This window comes from Mastigoproctus giganteus, chromosome 4, assembly GCF_048544385.1.
Source record: "Mastigoproctus giganteus isolate SK-2022 chromosome 4, ASM4854438v1, whole genome shotgun sequence".
In the NCBI taxonomy this organism is placed as follows: domain Eukaryota; kingdom Metazoa; phylum Arthropoda; class Arachnida; order Uropygi; family Thelyphonidae; genus Mastigoproctus; species Mastigoproctus giganteus.
Window position 1 is genome coordinate 149,764,477 of NC_143578.1, and position 18,372 is coordinate 149,782,848.

At 37.2% G+C, this 18,372-nt stretch overlaps 1 protein-coding gene across 1 annotated transcript in view; it reads right to left on the minus strand.

The window, feature by feature from the left end:
* Positions 1 to 18,372, minus strand: part of LOC150087120 (twitchin-like) — a 3,511,780-nt gene that overhangs the window by 2,413,700 nt on the left and 1,079,708 nt on the right. The window contains 2 exon segments of the mRNA XM_090372971.1: positions 2,187 to 2,323; positions 15,166 to 15,310. Coding sequence (XP_090229097.1) covers positions 2,187 to 2,323; positions 15,166 to 15,310 — 282 coding nt within the window.

Below are 18,372 nucleotides of genomic sequence, written 5' to 3' on the forward strand. Positions count from 1 at the left end.
CCATAGCAGCAACTTTCCCTTAATGCCATACTGCTCCAATTTGTACAGCAGTCTTTTATGTGCAATAGTATCAAAATCTTTCCTGAAATATAAGTATATGATATCAAAATTATTTTTTTGCATTCAGTTCATTTGTGAGCACATCTTAATAACCAATCAAATTAACAAAACAAGTACAGGTCAATGTTTAAAAAAAGTTGTGTTAGGGTTAAATTTCAAAGTGTCTGTAATTCTACAGAGACATGAAAGGAGGGAATATGATAATAGCCTTGTTAATCAATTCAAACATGGAGAGAATGTGCAAGCCTCGTAGGGTAAAATTTTTTCTCATCATGGTCTGTATTTGTTAACAGGAGAGACTGCTTCTTCAGGGATGGAATACACTTAACTAGGAAAGGTGCAAGAATAGCTTTCGATTTTCAAGGCAATGTTAAGTGGGTCAGAAAACTGCTAACTTGGAGGATAAACAGACTAATTGATTAACAATAGCCATAAGTAGTAGTGAATGTGAATCATAGCCCACTTTTATGGGAACACAGGGAACCCAGAAATCAAGGATTTCAATGCCAGCTTGTTCATCCTGGAACAAGGAAATACATTGGCTGTGTTAGGATTAATAACAATAAGAACAGATGCATGTATTCTTACTTTATACACCAATGCCAGGAGCACAGCAAATAAATTTGATGAATTTGAAGTGTGAGTCAAGACATCAAATGTAGACATTTTTCGGATATAAGAGATGTTGTGTCACTCAGATATAAAGGATGCAGAATTTGAATATAGTGAGTACAATGTATACAGAAAGGCAGAGAGAACTGGAGTGGGGGAGAGGTTATGCTCTTAGTTAAGAACATATAAAATTCAAGGCAATGCATCCAGTTGACATGGGTGGCCAGCGAAAAGTTGAGTCAGTTTGGGGTGACATAAACACTAAGAAAACAAAAATGCGAGTAAGTGTCTTATCAGCTAATGACTGTGAAAATCAAAGAAGAACTAGGTAAACTGTTAAAGAAGATGGACAGGTGATATAGTAAATGTGTTTTTTTTTTTGATATGGTTTAAGCTTTCTTTCTTGCAACCTTTTACAATACTAGTACGGATCGGTTGTCACTAATCCGGCAGCATTGGGACCTATGGGGTGCTGGATTAGTGAGTTTGCCAGATCACTGGTGGTTATATTAGCATATACAGTTTACCCAACAGCTAACCACAGCATCCTACCTTTAACAAGTTGACTGCCAAGATAGTTTAAGAAAAAAATGTCCCAGGGCAAAAAAATATTTAGCAAATAATTTGATTAGTAATTCTAAAATAAATATTGTAATGTCAGTGTTGTCGTTTTTTCCGTTTAAAATATCAAAAAAAAAAGTTTTTTTGTGTGTCGTATATATGTGGCCCAGTAGGTTACTTTATTTCTTGAGACGTGTGTTGGTCACGTACGTGTGATGCCATTATGGCATACACATGAAGGTCTTTTGTGATTAGTATATTGCAAGCGCAGCAATAAAATAAACTCTCAAATGTCACAATAAGTTTGTCAGTATTGTTTGTGAAAACAAGTTCGTTAGCACACTGTATTATCCATCATATTGTGTTGTGTTTTTCCACAAGTTTGTACAAGTGTGTTGGAAAGAAGAAAAAAAAAAAATCTAAAAAGAATGGCTAAAAGAAAATTACTAAAATAAGAGGAACTGACAGAAATTGCTGGAATTTACAACTAAGAAGAATTAAACTTCTCACAAACACCACTGTCGAGTTTTTTCAGAAGTTCAACTTTATCTGTTATGGACAATGTACGGTGTTTGCGCTTTACACAATGAGAAGCACTTCCTTTATGCATTGGAACCATGGCTGGGTTCCAATGCATAAAGGAACCCAGAAAATGTGAGCAGGTTATAATAATAAAAGCACAAAAACAAGTAGGAATAGTTTGCCAGTGTTTATGAATTCACGCCGACAGCTGATGTTTCAACCAATGCCACCAAAACAGTAGCAACAGGTCAGTGTGCCAACCCAGGAAATTTAAAATTACATTCACGAAAATTATGTCCGAATTAGCGGTGGAACCAGATTAGTGATGGTCGACATGTACTAATACTAAATCTGCATATTAATATGACTGTATATGGAAAATAAATAATAAACATGAGCAAACATGAAAACATAAATAGATAAATACATACCTAATACTATAACATCCCCTCTAGTACTACATTTTCCAGAACTGTTTGTTAAAGTCAGAGTGTAAATTCCACTATCTGCACGCTCAGCACTTTTGATAATTACAGTTGTCTCTTTCGAAGATTTCTCAATGACAATCCTATATAATCACGATGTAGTTATTTAAAAAAAGTTGAAAATTTCTCACATAAATTTATTTCTACCTCATTAAAGTTCCATAAAAATATATGTGTGGTGCAAATAGCATGAAGGCTTTAATTGCCTTATTATAAATGGGTGGAATGCAACAAAGAAATCAGAAAATTATTTCTTGGTTTGCATTCCAACCATTTCTAATAACGAAAATCAATGAGGTTTCTAAGATATAAAAATTAAAATAAAAGCAAAAATTAAAGTGCAAAAAAATTTTTGACATGTTCTTATTCATTCATAAAAATAATATTAACTTATTCATAAAAATAATTAATTTCTTTATGAATAGTTATAATTATAATTGTAACTAACAGTAATAACTATCCTAACTAATTATTATATAATATTAATCATTCAAACAAATTCTGTTGCACATAAAAAATTCACCCTATCGACATCCATTTTTGTATCTGATGCTGTGAAAGTAAAAAGTATTATTTTTGCTTGTTTTATTCTCCCTGAAGAAAGGAATATGGGGGCTGCTTAAGAGAAAATGTGAAACTATTTAACTTAGCAAATACTGTTCACTTCACATTGCCACTACACAGCACAGCACGACAGCTTCCCAATTCAGACCCCTTTTTTTTTTTTTTTTATGAAAACCCCAAACACGAGAGGTATTAGAACCTGTCGTACTCAATAGCATGCTTGGGTTGGAGGTTGTGAAGAAGAGAAAAGATATTAGACTTTAACTTCTGTAGCCAGCAATTTTCAGGAAATACGTATGCAGGAAGGTTGTTCCAGAAAGCAGCAGTTGAATGAATAAACGAGGAAGATGAAAAGTTGGTTCTGTGAGTTTCAAGTTGGACATGTGTTCGGACTGTTTTGAAAGAAAGAGCAGGAATTATAGAAGCCAATTCAGAAGAACAGTGCCCATGGAAGTATCTGAAGAAAAGGCATGCAGCAGAAACAGTACGTCTATGAAACAGTGAGTGGAGAGACTCTGTTAGAGATGTGTCATTAATTAACCCCTCTTCTGAATGGAATCTAGAAGTCTGAGACAGGTTTTTTTGGGGGGGGCACCACCCTAGATGCGCGAACAATATTCCATGATATGGTAGATTTGTGATTTGTACGGAGCGAACAGCTGTTTGGAAGAAAAGTAACGCCGAGAGCAAAAGAGAAAACTCTAAGTTTTTTAAATTCAAAGGAAGCAATATTTGTAATGTGCTTGTGCCAAGAGATTAGAAGTCAGGGTAATCCCCAAAAGAGATATATCAACTTGCCTATAAATTGGAATGTCACTAAATATAAGCATAGGAGCAGAAGTATACTTTTTGCGAGAAATATGAAAAGACTGAGTTTTAGAAGGGTTGAAATCAACTAAGTTATCTTTGCCCCACTGGAGGATTTCCTGGAGATCGGCATTTAAGGAATTGGTAGTGGATATTCGAGAAGTTGAAGCTGATTGAGCAGGGCAAGGTTTCTCAAAATGGAAAGTGGAATGCAATGTACTATCATCGGCAAAACAATGGATAGGATTTCCATTCAATGGAAGGAGGTCATTAATATACAATAGGAAAAGAGTGGGGGAAAGAACTGAACCTTGGGGGGACACCAGAATTAGTGAAGAAGTTAGAAGACAGAGAACCATCTACCATCACCCTCAGTGAGCAATTAGAGAGAAAACTGGATAAACAATTACAAAAAACAGTTGGCAAACCATAAGATGGAAGCTTGTTTAGAAGACCTTTATGGCAAACATGATCGAAAGCCTTTGAGATGTCAAAAGCAACTGCTTACATTTCACCGAACTATTCCACTGACTTTGTCCATAAATGGGTAAAATAAGCCAGAATATCACCAGTGGATCGACATTGACAGAATCCATACTGGCGATGGTTGATCAGTCGGAAGGTTTCTAGGTTGTTTAAGAGTTGGTGGTTAATTGATTTCTCCATTACTTTAGAAAGAGTAGAAGTAATTGCAATGGGACGATAATTGGATGGGAGGGATTTGTCACCCTTTTTAGGAACTGGCTGATATGAGCAAATTTCCAAGAAAGAAAGTGAAAAAATGCAGCAAAGAACAGGAGTAAGTTAAAGAGCACAGGTTTTGAAAACAAATGGAGAAATACCATCAGGACCTGGAGCTTTCTTAGCAATAAGATTTGTCAAAATCCTTCTGACATCCTTTTGATAGAAGAAGCAAGTTACAGGAGGCATTAAATGGAGAGTGTTGGGAATGGTAGGAGGTGTTTTACTAAGATCATTAATACATGAGTTGGAAGAAAAATGGGATGCTAGCAGGTCAGCTTTATCCTTGGCTATAGTGACAACAGCACCATCTAGTTTTGACAGAGGTGGAAGCAGAGATGGGCAAAAGTTGTTGCCATTGCTTTGGCAAGAGACCAGAATGCTCGGCTACCATTAGGGTAAGAAGCGAGTTTTCTACTCTTAGTCTGTTCAAACTCTAGTTTGGACTGATTGATAACTGCTTTACAATTGTTGCAAGCTTTGGTGTAGGCAGAAAATGAAACTGAAGAATTGGAAACAAGCCAATTATGATATGCAGCATTCTTCTCTTGAACAGCCTTAGAAAATTTATTGGAAAACCATAATTTAGATAAAGGACGAGATTTTAAAGTGGAGTGTGGGATAAAAGATTCCATTCCTACAAGAATAAGTTCACTGATACGATCTGAGCAAATGTTGACATCAGAAATTTTGAAACAGTATTCCGACCAAGGAAAAGAAATCTCGCAGGTCATTCCATTTTGCATTATTGTAAGGCCAAAAAACACGAGGTTGGGAATAGCCATGAGATAAAGGCTCCATTGGAGAAGAGACAATCACCAAGGGTGCTGCTGTAGCGAGGTGGGCAGGAGCAGCAGTGCATAGCACATGCTTCTTGATTAGACTGGGGTTCAAGTCCATGACCACCAAATATGGAGGATGCAGAAAGGTCAGGGAATGACCACCACATATCCCTGGTACAATATGGCCTTAGTTGCTAATGCTCCTAAAAAAAACCAAATAAAAATAACAACAATCAAGTTGTGATCTGAGTTGCCTAAAGGATCATTCACTTCGACCATGTACTTAGAAGGGTTGTTTGTGAGAAAAAGGTCAAGCGTGTTGACTGTATGGTTATGATTGTCTGGTGTTCTTGTAGGTAAATGAACAATCTGTGCAAGGTCATTAGTGATTGAAAAAGCCTCAGCATCTCGACCAACTGGGTCGGTGTGACTAGAAAACAGATGCCAGCTGGAGTTGTGAACATTAAAATCACCAAGAAAATTATCTCACTGTTAGGAAAGTTTGACTGGAGAAAGTCAAATTGCAAAGAGAGGAAGTCAAAGAGCTCCAAGTAATTGGGGGAATGGGGGAATGATAGAGACAACAGATGAATTTGAGAGAATGAGGTAGAGAGAGATTTTAAGCCAGAGAAGATCAAAAAAGAGGAGATTTCAAATTACCAAGTCTTGTTGTTGTTGTGCTTGGATTTTTTCTGGTGCAAAGGCTACTTAGGCCATATTGCACCTATCATAGTAGTTAATACTAATTTTATTGGCTTCTATGGAAGCAGTTAGAAACTGTTATATAAACATATTCATTTCAGAAAGAAGAAAAATTCTGAAAGGTTTGAATTTTCACCTATGATATGGCTAAGTGACATTTCCTGTAAGTTTGAGAGAGAAGTGAATGAGACTAGACAGGAATTGTTATACAAGGTGCATTCCAGGAGTATGTGTTTTATTGTGAGTGGCCTTTGGCAATGTGAACACTGTGGAGGGTCATTACCTGATAACAGGAATAGATGGGTCAAATGAGTGTGGCCTATTCGGGCTCTGGCCAGGACAACCTCTTCTTGTCTGTTTGTGCAGAAATTTGAGGCCCATAATTTTGGTACAGGTTTAATTTCAAGGAGTTTGTTATGAATATGTGTTTGCCACTGTAGTGTCCATCGTTCCTTACATATATTTCTTATATGCATTTTGTAATCACTGAATGGGACCAGAAAATTCTTTGGGGGTGTGCAGGATTCATGGTGGCAGCATCTGCAATTTCGTTTCCTGGTATTCCAGTATGGTCTGGGATCCAGCAGAAGACAACCTTTTGCCGATGATCTTTGAGATGAATCAACTCTGATCTGATTAGCTGTGGTAATGGATGAGTAGGTGGTGAAATCTTTTGCATTGCTAATAGTGCACTTTGCAAGTCTGTGTAGATTATGCTCTTTTCGAATGAGAGATGGAGAATGTTTTCCAGAGTAAGCTTTATGGCATATAATTCAGTGGTGTAACTACTGCATTCTGTCGGAAGTGATACAGAAATGATAGTGTCACGGAATACCACTGCTGCATCAGATCCACTCTCGGACTTCGATCCATCAGTATATATTTTAGTGAAGTCAGGATAACATTATAAATGTGTAATGTGCAGCTGCTGGATGTTAATACCCGTTAAAGAGTGTTTTCCCCATTGGTGGAAATAATTGTCATAACACAGCATGATGACAGACCACGGAGGAACGTGATCTATAGGTTCTTGGTGGATTTTGAGTTGTTTATTCCAGTTTTCTGCTAGTTCCATTAACCTAATACCTGCAGGCCTAGTTGCTTGTGGTTTGTTTCTATAAAAGGTCGTGAGTTGTGGATCATTAAATATTGACTAATTAGGATGGGTCGACTGGTTTTGGATCTTGGTTGCGTAGTTCAGTAATAACAACTTTCTTCTGATGTTTAGAGGAGCTTCATAGGCTTCTAATAGAGACTTTGCACTGGAGATGTTCTGAACACACCTAAAGCTATTCTTAGAGCTGAATGTTGAATAGGGTTGATGCGAGATAAAGCACTTTCCCTAGCAGAATCGAAGACAGGCGTGCCATAATCCACACAAGATCTAATTATGGATCTATATAAGTGAAGCAAGGTGTAACAATCTGCACCCCAGGTTGTTGCTGATAAGGCTCTCAGTATGTTCATTTTTTTTTGACAAGCTGTCCGGAGATGTTCAGTGTGTTTTTGATAGTTTAACTTACTATCAAAAATTAAGCCAAGGAGACGAATACTATTTGCTATTGGAATAGGATGGTTATCTAATTGGAGTTCGGGATCAGGATGCATTTTACGTATGGTACAGAAGTGAATGGCAGTAGATTTCTGGCTGGATAGTCTGTAACCGTTCTGTGTCATCCAAGTCTGGATCTGATTTATTGATATCTGCAATTGTCTCTCAATATAGTTCATGTTTTGAGAGTGGCAGGAGATTGTGAGATCATTGGCATAAAGATACGAGTCCACTGTTTTTGGAATGAGATCAGTTAAGTGATTAATTCTAATTGCGAATAGAGTGGTGCTGAGAATGGACCCTTGAGGGATTCCTTCTTCCTGGACAAAGTTTTTAGAGAGAGTTCCACAATAACAAACTTGAAGGGATCTTTGTTGTAGGAAATTTTGGATGAAATATGGTAAATTTCCTCTCAGGACAAGAGAATGTAGATCCTTTAAAATGTCGAAATGACATGTGGTGTCAAAGGCTTTCTCAATATCCAGACAGACCATAATGAGATGCTCCTTTTTGAGGAATGCATTTCTGATGTTTGCTTTGGCTTTAATCATAAGGTCCAATGATGATCGATTTTTTTTTAATCCAAATTGATTGTTATTGATTAAATTTTGGGACTCAAGATACCAAGTCAGACGGCGATAAATAATTTTTTCGAGGGTTTTGCTCAGACAGCTGGTAAGTGAAATTGGTCTGTAGTTATGAGGAACAGAATAGTCTTTACCAGGTTTTGGGATAGCCAGAACATAGGAATGGCGCCAGGAGCTTGGGAATGTATGTTCAGTGAAGATTCGATTGAAGAAGATCAGCAGTGATGAGCGTGACTTTGAATCTAAATTTTTGAGCATTATATAAAATATCCTGTCAGGGCCAGCAGCACTGTACCTTGTGTCGGTAAGAGCATGCTGCAGTTCAACCATGGTGAATGGTTGATTATATGTTAGTGCACATCTGTCAGTGAAATTAAGTTTGGATTTTTCAGTTACACCTTTAATTTTTTGAAATGATTGGTCATAAGCATTTGAGGAGGACAGCTGAGAAAATACAGATCCTAGTGCATTTGCCATTTCTGCAGGGGTAGAGAGTTCCTGTCCATTCCAGTTAATTAATGGAGTAGACGTTGGAGGAATTTTGCCATTTAACAATTTGGTCTTATTCCACATCAGTCTGATGTCTCTATTTTTATTAACTGGGGAAGCGAATTTAATCCAAGATTCTTTTTTTGATTTCCATCTGATATAATGGGCTCTTGCTCTAAGTTGCTTATAATTAATAAGATTGGAAGTGGTTGGATGTTTGTGGAATTGATTCCAAGCTTTGTTTTTCTCTTTTTTTGCATTGTTGCACTCTTCGTTCCACCAATAATTTAATTTTCGCCTTTTCCTGACTTGGTATTGTGGAACCGCAGCGGTTGCAGCTGTTAGAATTTGGCTTGTTATATGTTCAGTAACATGGTTGATAGAAGAGCAATGTAAGATATGGTTGTCGAACGAGACAAGCATGCTGTATTTTATCCAGTAAGCCTTTGGAAATTTCCATTTTACTGGATTATCTTTTGGTAGTGAACAGGAAGTTTGAACTTTGCATATTATTTGGAAATGATCGCTGTGGTGAGAGTCGTTAAGAGTTACCCACTCAATACACTGGAGAGCAAATGGAAAGGTCTATTGCGGAGGTTGATCCGGTAGGAAAATGAACATAGGTAGGAGAGTATTCAACAATGTTAAATCCTGTCTGTCTATCAACATTTCAACAAGCTTTCCATGCCTATCTAAGTTAGAGGAACCCCATAATGGGTGGTGAGCATTAAGTCACCTAGTAGACAGAAGGGAACTGGTAGTTGCAACACAAAATCTTCGATTTCCTGAATAGAATATGGAAGATTAGGTGGAAGATAAATTGAGACCAATGTAACAGTGATTCCAATTACTATGCATGTGGCAACAGCTTCTAAAGAGGTTTGCAATGGAATGCATCTGGAGGGAACTCTTGAGTCCAACAGGATGGCTACTTCTCCATGAGCACTATTAGTGTCAGATCTATCTTGTCTGAAAATAGTGTAATTTTTCTATCATCATCATCAAAGTTTCTTGCGACGACCGACTAACTGGTTAAAATAAATTTATTAAAATAAAAATTATATATACATGAGATAAAACAGAAATAAAATAAGATAAAAGCATTAAAATACAATAAGATAAAAGCGTTAAAATACAATAAGATAAAAGAGTTAAAACATATATAATAAAAGCCTTAAAATACATAGTAGCTTTCGAAGCGAAGTGCCTCTTCATCAGCTAGTCTGTGAATGGTGTACTTCAGTATATATTGATGGTTACAACAGCACAAGTCAGCTGGGCATGATCATGTATCACGAGTCTGGTGTCGGTAAAGCAAAATTACGTACACATAATGATCGCCAGCACTCATCGCACTGCAATACAGTACATTCTATAATAGGGTATAAGTGTACTCCCCTCGTCTGATTCATAGTACTATTATTTGTGGCTATGTGTAGTGCTTCAAGTCATGAGTGTTGGCAGTATTCACGTGAATAGTAGACGATTTCAATATCCCGTTGGGGATCAAGATTGTGCTGCTCAACCCAATAATGTTTGGCAACTGCAGAGCATTCAAAATTAGCGGTTCGCAGAGCCACCTCATGCTCAGAAACCCGATCTTTCAATCTTCTACCAGACTCACCTACATAACACCCCCCACAATCCAGACACGCAATGCGGTATACAGAACCACTCCATAGGAAAAGAGGAGCAGGTGTTTTCATCAGCTGACTTGTGCTATTGTAACCATAAATATATACTGAAGTACACCATTCACAGACTAGCTGATGAAGAGGAACTTCGCTTTGAAAGCTACTATATATTTTAACGCTTTTATTATATATATTTTAACTCATATATCTTATCGTATTTTAACGCTTTTATCTTATTTTATTTCTGTTTTATCTTATGTATATATCATTTTTATTTTAATAAATTTATTTTAACCAGTTAGTCGGTCATCGCAAGAAACTTTGATGATATAATGCACCCTGATGCACAAGGCCTGTTTTCTAGTGTAATTTTTGACTGTAGTGGAAACTTGGGGCATCAAGTTGGTTTCCTGTAGGCACATGGCAAGAGGATTGAAGCAGTGAATTAGTCCACTGATATCATCGATGTTGCTGCGAAAACCTCTACAATTCCATTAAATTATGTGTTCCATTATTTGGTTTTGTTTGTGGAAGATGTATCTGACTGCTTTTTATAAGTTGATTGTTTATGATGGTCTGGTTTTGGTTTTTCTTTTCGGGGAAAAGTAGGTTTGTTGTGTTTGTTATTTGGTTTTTAGGAGCATTAGCAACTAAGGCCATATTGCTCCGGGATATGGGGTGGTCATTCCCTGACCTTTCCACATCCTCCGTGTTTGGTGGTGACGGGCTCGAACCCCGGTCTAATCAAGAAGCGTGTGCTACGCACTGCTGCTCCTTCCCACCTGGCTACAAAGGCGCCCAGGGGGAAAAGTGGGACATCCTGATTCATTGCTATCATTCAAATCATCTTCTGCATGTATTTCAAGCAGTTCTTCTTGACCGATAGTATCATCTGTATCCATGCTTGTTAGGCATGATTCTTTTGTCTCAACAGGATATGATCTTTGCAAATTTTCTGCTACCTGACAATGCAGAGGTCTCTGGGATGGAATTGTGAGTGGTGTATTATTGCTTTGGTCTACTGAATTTGGTTTAGATGGATGCTGAACTGAGAGTACTGATCAAGCCGAGTCTGATATTGATATTTTTGGAGAGATGGATACTTCTGTCTGACATGCCACTGATTCGTGTCTGTGAATGGTAGAAGCATAAGTGCATTTTGGTATACATAAGTTGGCCTGTTTTTTCACTTCTTGATAAGAGACATTATTTTCCATTTTATATTTTTGTATTTTTTTCCTATCTTTCAAAGTTCACAATCTTTGGAATCAGCTGGAAGCTTACCACTACAATTAGGACATTGTGGTGTTGGAGCCTTGCATTCTGCTTGCGTGTGATTTTTGCAGCCGCAGTTTGGATATATAGCATCTCCATGGCATGCTGTCTGAGAATGGCCGAACTTTTGACATTTATAACATCTGAGCGGATTTGGAATATATGGCCTAACGTGGCAGTTCAACTAACCTGCTTTGACAGAACCTGGTAGATTTGGCGTACTGAAGGTTAAGATTATGTTTTGCATAGGAGTTAAGTTGCCGTCTTTTCAGATTATGATTCGTTTTGCATGAGACACATTTTGTTCTTTTAGCTCCTGACTATTTCTTCCTCAGAAACGTTTAAAAGATCCCATTCGGAGATCACTCCCTTGGAAGAATTCAGTGTGTTGTGTGGGGTGACCTGAATTCGTATTCCACTTAAAGAAGTTAGTTGTAATAGTAACTCAGAATGTCTTGAGTGAGATGTCTCAATCAGTAAAAATCCTGATTGGAGATGTTTGACCATTTTTGGTGAACCTGCAGCATTTTCTAGGCATCTCTGGATGATGAAAGGGGAGAGCTTGCTCACAGGTTCGTATAACAAAGAATGTACTATAAGGAAAGCTGGAGATTCCTGCTTCCTCGTGTCCTTTTTTAAGTCTCTTTGAAAGAGAGAAGTCATGGTCAGTGTCATTGTCATGTTGAGAGCTCTTGGGCTCTTAATCATGGAAATATGTCAGTTTCCATTTCTGCTCCTTTTAGCCCCGAGGGATGGATTTTGCCCCAGGTTACCAGCCCTGCCACGTGCAGGCAGGAGCTGTACCACCAGTGACCAAGCGGATATTGAAGTTAATTTGTTTTTTTTTTTTTTTTCTTTTTAGGAGCATTAACAACTAAGGCCATATTGCTCCGGGAATATGCGGTGGTCATTCCCTGACCTTTCCACATCCTCCGTATTTGGTGGTGATGGGCTTGAACTCCGGTCTAATCAAGAAGCGTGTGCTACGCACTTCTGCTCCTTCCCACCTGGCTACGGAGGCATCTTGGAAGTTAGTAGAGTGGTTAGTATTTGATATAAAGACTAAGAAAAGAAAGGTGGATTTCCTTTCTGGGTTTTTACTTCTGACTTTGCAAGCAAAGAACCACTTGATGCGAACAAAAGAGGAGAAAATCACACAAGAAAAGAAATAAAACTATATTGTTTTCAAAGAAAACTCTATAAATTGCACAGAGAACAACGCTTGGCACTCGGTGTCTTACCAAGTCTCTGACAGGGAATATCAGAACAGACATATGCACAAGTACCACTGTTGAGGTGAAAGGAACCATACAGTGAATAATTTGGGCAACTGAGATGAGCAGTAGTTGAATCAACCAATAACTGATATTCTGTCAGAAAACGTATATGGGGATTGGCAGACTGCAAGTGAAAATTAACATCATTGAGATTAGAATTGAGACCATGTATATTTGTGAAATGAACTAAGAAGTGTTTGGGAGGTTTAGATCTTTTCACAGATAAGCTTACTCTATTACTTTGACAATTCATGGTGTATTCAATAGTAAAAAAAAGTGGGGGGACATACTGTATGAAGTAATGAAATTTTTGGATATCGCGTATTCGTGGTAAGAATATACCCAGATCCTTGATATAACGTGGCCTCGACAATACTCCCCGGACACGCACTACTCGGACTTCCCCCAGTTACTATCTGGCAGAGTAGAGGTAGCAAGATTATACACTAGCTGATCTGGAAGCCTCCTAGAGAGTTACCAATAGGTTCTGTCCGGTGTACTAACTAGCGGCTAGCCTGCGAACACCATTTTAGAGCTGTAACCTTGAAATATAAGATTGGATCTCGCCATGATGTCCATCATAACCTCAAAAGTCCTCAGTCATACTGCATGATGGAAGAGATGGGGAAGGGTTGACTGGAACTTAGCCCTAGAGACTAAACATGGGTTCCATCACTTCAAGAATTTTTGGTAAAGTTCTGAAGTTATTAAAATGCTATCCTTATGATTACTCGTGTGATGGGATCCCAGCAGCTAAACTCCTTAAATAGCAGGATTTTTTGAGTAGTGGAAAGGACAGAAGATCATCTCAACAAGCCAACCATAGTTTCCTAAGTGCTTTTAAATTATTCCTTTTACTGCAATCTAGTGTAATACATACATTAGTAATTCCTACTTCTATTCCTTCACTTACATATTTTATAACTGAAAATTAACCCACTTTTTTTTTTTTTATCTTTTTACTAATATTTGTTTTCCATGCTTGAGTCATTAGGTGGCACTGTCCTTGCCTTCGTGCAACAAAACTAGTAACTGTTGCTGATGTGGTATTTACGTAAAGACATAACAATGACAAAGAAAAAAAGGGGCAAAGGGAAGGATTTTTGCTTTGTACAGCTGACTACAGTGGTCTCAGAAGTTTTTTAAATTCTATACAATGGGACCAACTGATGATGTTACCAACAGCAAATTCTAAATGGGAAGCATTCAAAGAAGTAATCTTGGAAGCTACTAGGCTTTTTGTCCCAATGACGAAGTACTGTTCAAGGTTTAGGCCTAAATGGATGTCTCATGGCGTACGTCATGGTGTCAATGATGATAAACAGAAATTTTGCTAGCAAGGATAAGGAAGTGATTGTCCCCTTGTACAAGTCAGGCTCTGGAAAGAGTACGGGGAAGGGCAACAAGATTGGTGAGTGGAACAAAGGGTTGCTGTTACCAAGAAAGGCGTGAGTTCTGCAAATTGCAGAATCTGGAGACTAGGCACCTACAAGGTTATCTGACTGAGTTGTATAAAGCCTTGAATGGTTTGAGCAAGCTCAATGCTAATGGGATTCTACTCATGCTCAGATTACTCACCTGAGGGGACCTAAGTTCAAAGTGAGGGAAGACAATTGCAGAATATATTGTGGAAATTTGCCTTTAGCAAGAAGGTGATTGATAGCTGGAACAAATTTCCATCTGTCGTAGTGGAGGTCAAAAACTTGTTGTGGTGGTTGTTATTTGGTTTTTAGGAGCATTAGCAACTAACGCCATATTGCTCCAGGGATATGCGGTGGTCATTCCCTGACCTTTCTGCATTTTCCGTATTTGGTGGTCACGGGCGTGAACCCCGGTCTAATCAAGAAGTGTGTGCTACTCACTGCCACTCCTGCCCACCTGGTTACGGAGGCGCCTGTCGAAAACTTAATAAGGTCAAGGCAGAACTAGAGAAATATTTGAAGTGAATGGAGGGGCAAAATGGGATTTTGTTATTTATTTATTTTTTTTTTTTTTGGCTGATGCTGAAAGCATCAGCCAAAAAACAGCTTGCTTTCTTGAATCATGTGCCTCTACTAATGCAAATGCTAACTTGGGAAGATGAGATATCATTCACAGGCTGAAAAGAACAAAACATGAACAGCATTAACACTAAACCATCTGGACCTTTAGGATTATTTGAACAAACAATATAACTGAAATATTCAATAGAGCTGCCAAAAAGATTAAAAAAATTAAATAATTCCACATAGTGTGCTACTCTACCAAACCAAACTGTGCTACTCTTACAATTGGCATTAAAAAAAGTGGGTTGTGTCTAATAAGAATTTACAATCTTAATAGAATTTTCATAATAAGAAATTTCATCTTCCATTTGTAAAAAAAAGGGAGGGAACAAAAACACTTCAATGTTGTGATATGAACAAGATAAAAAATACAAGATCACAGATAAAAATCAAATGAGAAAAAAAAATTAAAGAAAAATTTATGAAATGTAATAGGCTTTCTATTATTATAAAATAAAAAAAATATATACCTCTTTGAAGGTTGGATGATTGTATTATTTAGATCCCATGAAATTTCAGGAGCAGGTTCACCTCCAAAGGTAATTTCATATTTAATAGTTTGCCCTTTCTTCAAAATAAGACTTTTCAGTGTATCACCAATAATATATGGCTTGACTGCAAAGAAGAAGAATAGTATTAAATGATAACAATAAAGATAACAGTAATTTTTCTTTTATCTAGATCTGCTCCATTATCTTCAATATTGAAATATAATTTCCATATTGAAGTTTAATTGAAATATAAGGGGGGGGTTGCTATTAGTTAAGAAACACATAAAATCCAAGGAAGTACAGCCAGTCGACATGGCTGGACAGTGCAGTATTATTATTATTATTATTGCCATATGTGCAAGGAAGCCTGAGGCTTATGCTGCACCAGAATAAAAAAAAAAAAATTCCCAGTTACCCTCAGAGAGAGAGAGAGAGAGAGAGAGAGAGAGAGAGAGAGAGAGAGAGAGAGAGAGAGAGAGAGAGAGAGAGAGAGGAAAGTAGAAGGAAATCACCAAGAAAGCAAGAAAGAAAAGAATGATGATACCAGCTCAGGACCCTGGGTTTGCCAAGCCCATACTCACCAGATGTGAGTCCCTCGGGTTAAGTCAGTTTGGTGTGACATAAGCACTGGGAAAGCAAAATTGAAAGTAGGAGTGTGTTATAGGCGTAACGATTCTGATGAGTATAATAAACAACTGTACAGAGAAATAGAGTGGGCCAGTAAATCAGAGTATCTTATAATGGGGGATTTTAATTTCCCAGATATTGACTGGAATTTATGGGTTGGTCACTCACACACTAGCAAGGCTTTTGTGGATTTATTGGATGATTGTTTTCTAAATCAGTATGTTCGGGAGGCAACTAGAGGGAGCAATACCCTTGATCTGATTATCAGTAGTGATTCTTCACGCATTAAGAATCCGCAGATAAAGGAACCACTAGGTGGCAGTAATCAACAGTGTGCTGAAGTGGGATTTACTCAAAGAGGTAACTACCATCAGGGGTAAAGGGAAGGGATTTTGCTTTCATAAATATGACTAGGGTGGTCTGAGACAGTACAGGTGACCCACGCTTAACGCTGATATTTCGTTCCAGAAAAACAGAGCGCTAATTTAATCAGCGCTAAGCAAGCGGCGTATTCCCGTAAACTAAAATATATATTTGTAAGTCGCGGTCTATACCATTGCTACTCACAAATAATACACTGCAGTAAAAAGATGCCAAATATCGGTCAAAATATTTATATTAAAAACCTGTACATATAAAATATTCTCCATTATATACATATATAATTATTTAGTAAGTTACTACATTACGTATCAAAATTAAACTTAAAATGCCAATTAAAATCATGAATTTATTAATCCGATTTCTCTGGGCTGTCGAGTTTTTCGTATCTTTGGTCGATTTTGGGTTGTAAACTAAAACTTTTGGTAAACTAAAAGGGGTTTAACTTTAAATTCCCCCGCAACGTTACCACTCAACCGATCCTTCCCTGCTTTGAAGTCTGGCATGTTTTTTTCTTCTTTCAATATAAAACTTCTATTAGGAATTCGTTTCCAAAAAAGTCCTGTTTCATCTATGTAAAAACTTGTTGAGAAGTATAACACCTCTCTTCAATAATTTTAAGAAGTTCTTTTTTGAAAGTTTCGTCTCCTTCTTGATCTGCACTTATGGATTCTCCCTGAATTTTAACTCTATTGAACCTTGAAGTCTGGCATGTTTTTTTCTTCTTTCAATATAAAACTTCTATTAGGAATTCGTTTCCAAAAAAGTCCTGTTTCATCTATGTAAAAACGTGTTGAGAAGTATAACACCTCTCTTCAATAATTTTAAGAAGTTCTTTTTTGAAAGTTTCGTCTCCTTCTTGATCTGTACTTATGGATTCTCCCTGAATTTTAACTCTATTGAACCAGCCCTTACTAGCTTTAAATGGTTCCACTTTTTTTTTTCTTTTTTTTTTTTTTTTCAGCTTTCTGAGATATCAGATAATATAGGCTAATCACTTTTTGTTTAATAATATTTAATTTAACGGAATTGTATGTTGGATATTAGTTCAATAAAATTATTTAGAAATCTCTCCATTTCAATTATAATAGCCGGGCTAACCATAACTAATTTAGTAGTTTGAAGTGGAACAGCTGTCTTTCCCACTGCTAAAATTAATTCTTTATTTTTTATAATGGTTCTTACAGTTGAATCTGCCAGTCCTAAATGATTGCACACATGTACTTGTCATTGAATGGAATCGATTCGCTTCAAAATGTATAATTTAATTTTTAAATTCAGTCTTTCTTACCTTAGTAGGCTTTGTACGCATCCAGACATTGTTACTTTTTAATTCCTATCCACCCTTATTCATCTTCGAAAATGTAACTGCATTGCATTAATAATAATACAATGTTCGAGTAAACTGTCCATTAACTAACATTGTACTGAGTGATGACTAGACTTCTGATTAATGCATATAACGCAAATATTACAAGCAATATATTTGATCATTTTTTAAATTGTTGCTCATGGAACTACGTAACAAGTCATTGTACTGCAATTAAATCAGAGTGGAAGAAAATTTCACTGAGCGTGGGAAAATTTCACAAGTCGGCATGGCAAACTTTTTAATGCTGTCTTGCTATTCATTTTCAAGCTATTGACTATATCAGATGAAACGTTTTCGTTAAACATGCCAAAAATTTAATCTATATGCTGGTGAAAGAATATTATAGTGAATCGTGACAGCATTAGAGTGAGATATGGGTTGTAATATAAGAAGAGCATTATAGCTAATAAGCATAGAGCGAACCGCGTTATAATGAGGGCCTGCTGTTTTTTTTTTTTTTTTTTTTTTTTAGGAGCATTAGCAACTAAGGCCATATTGCTCCGGGGATATGCGGTGGTCATTCCCTGACCTTTCCGCATCCTCCGTATTTGGTGGTCACGGGCTCGAACCCCGGTCTAATCAAGAAGCATGTGCTACGCACTGCTGCTCCTGCCCAGGGCCTGCTGTATTTAAATTCTATATGGTGGGACCAACTGATATGACGTTACCAATAGCAAATTCAAAATGAGAAGCATTCAAAGAATTAATCTTGGAAGCTATTAGGCATTTCATACCAACTAAGAAATATTGTTCAAGGTTTAAGCCAAAACAGATGTCAGATGAACTAACGAGACATGTGGCAGAGA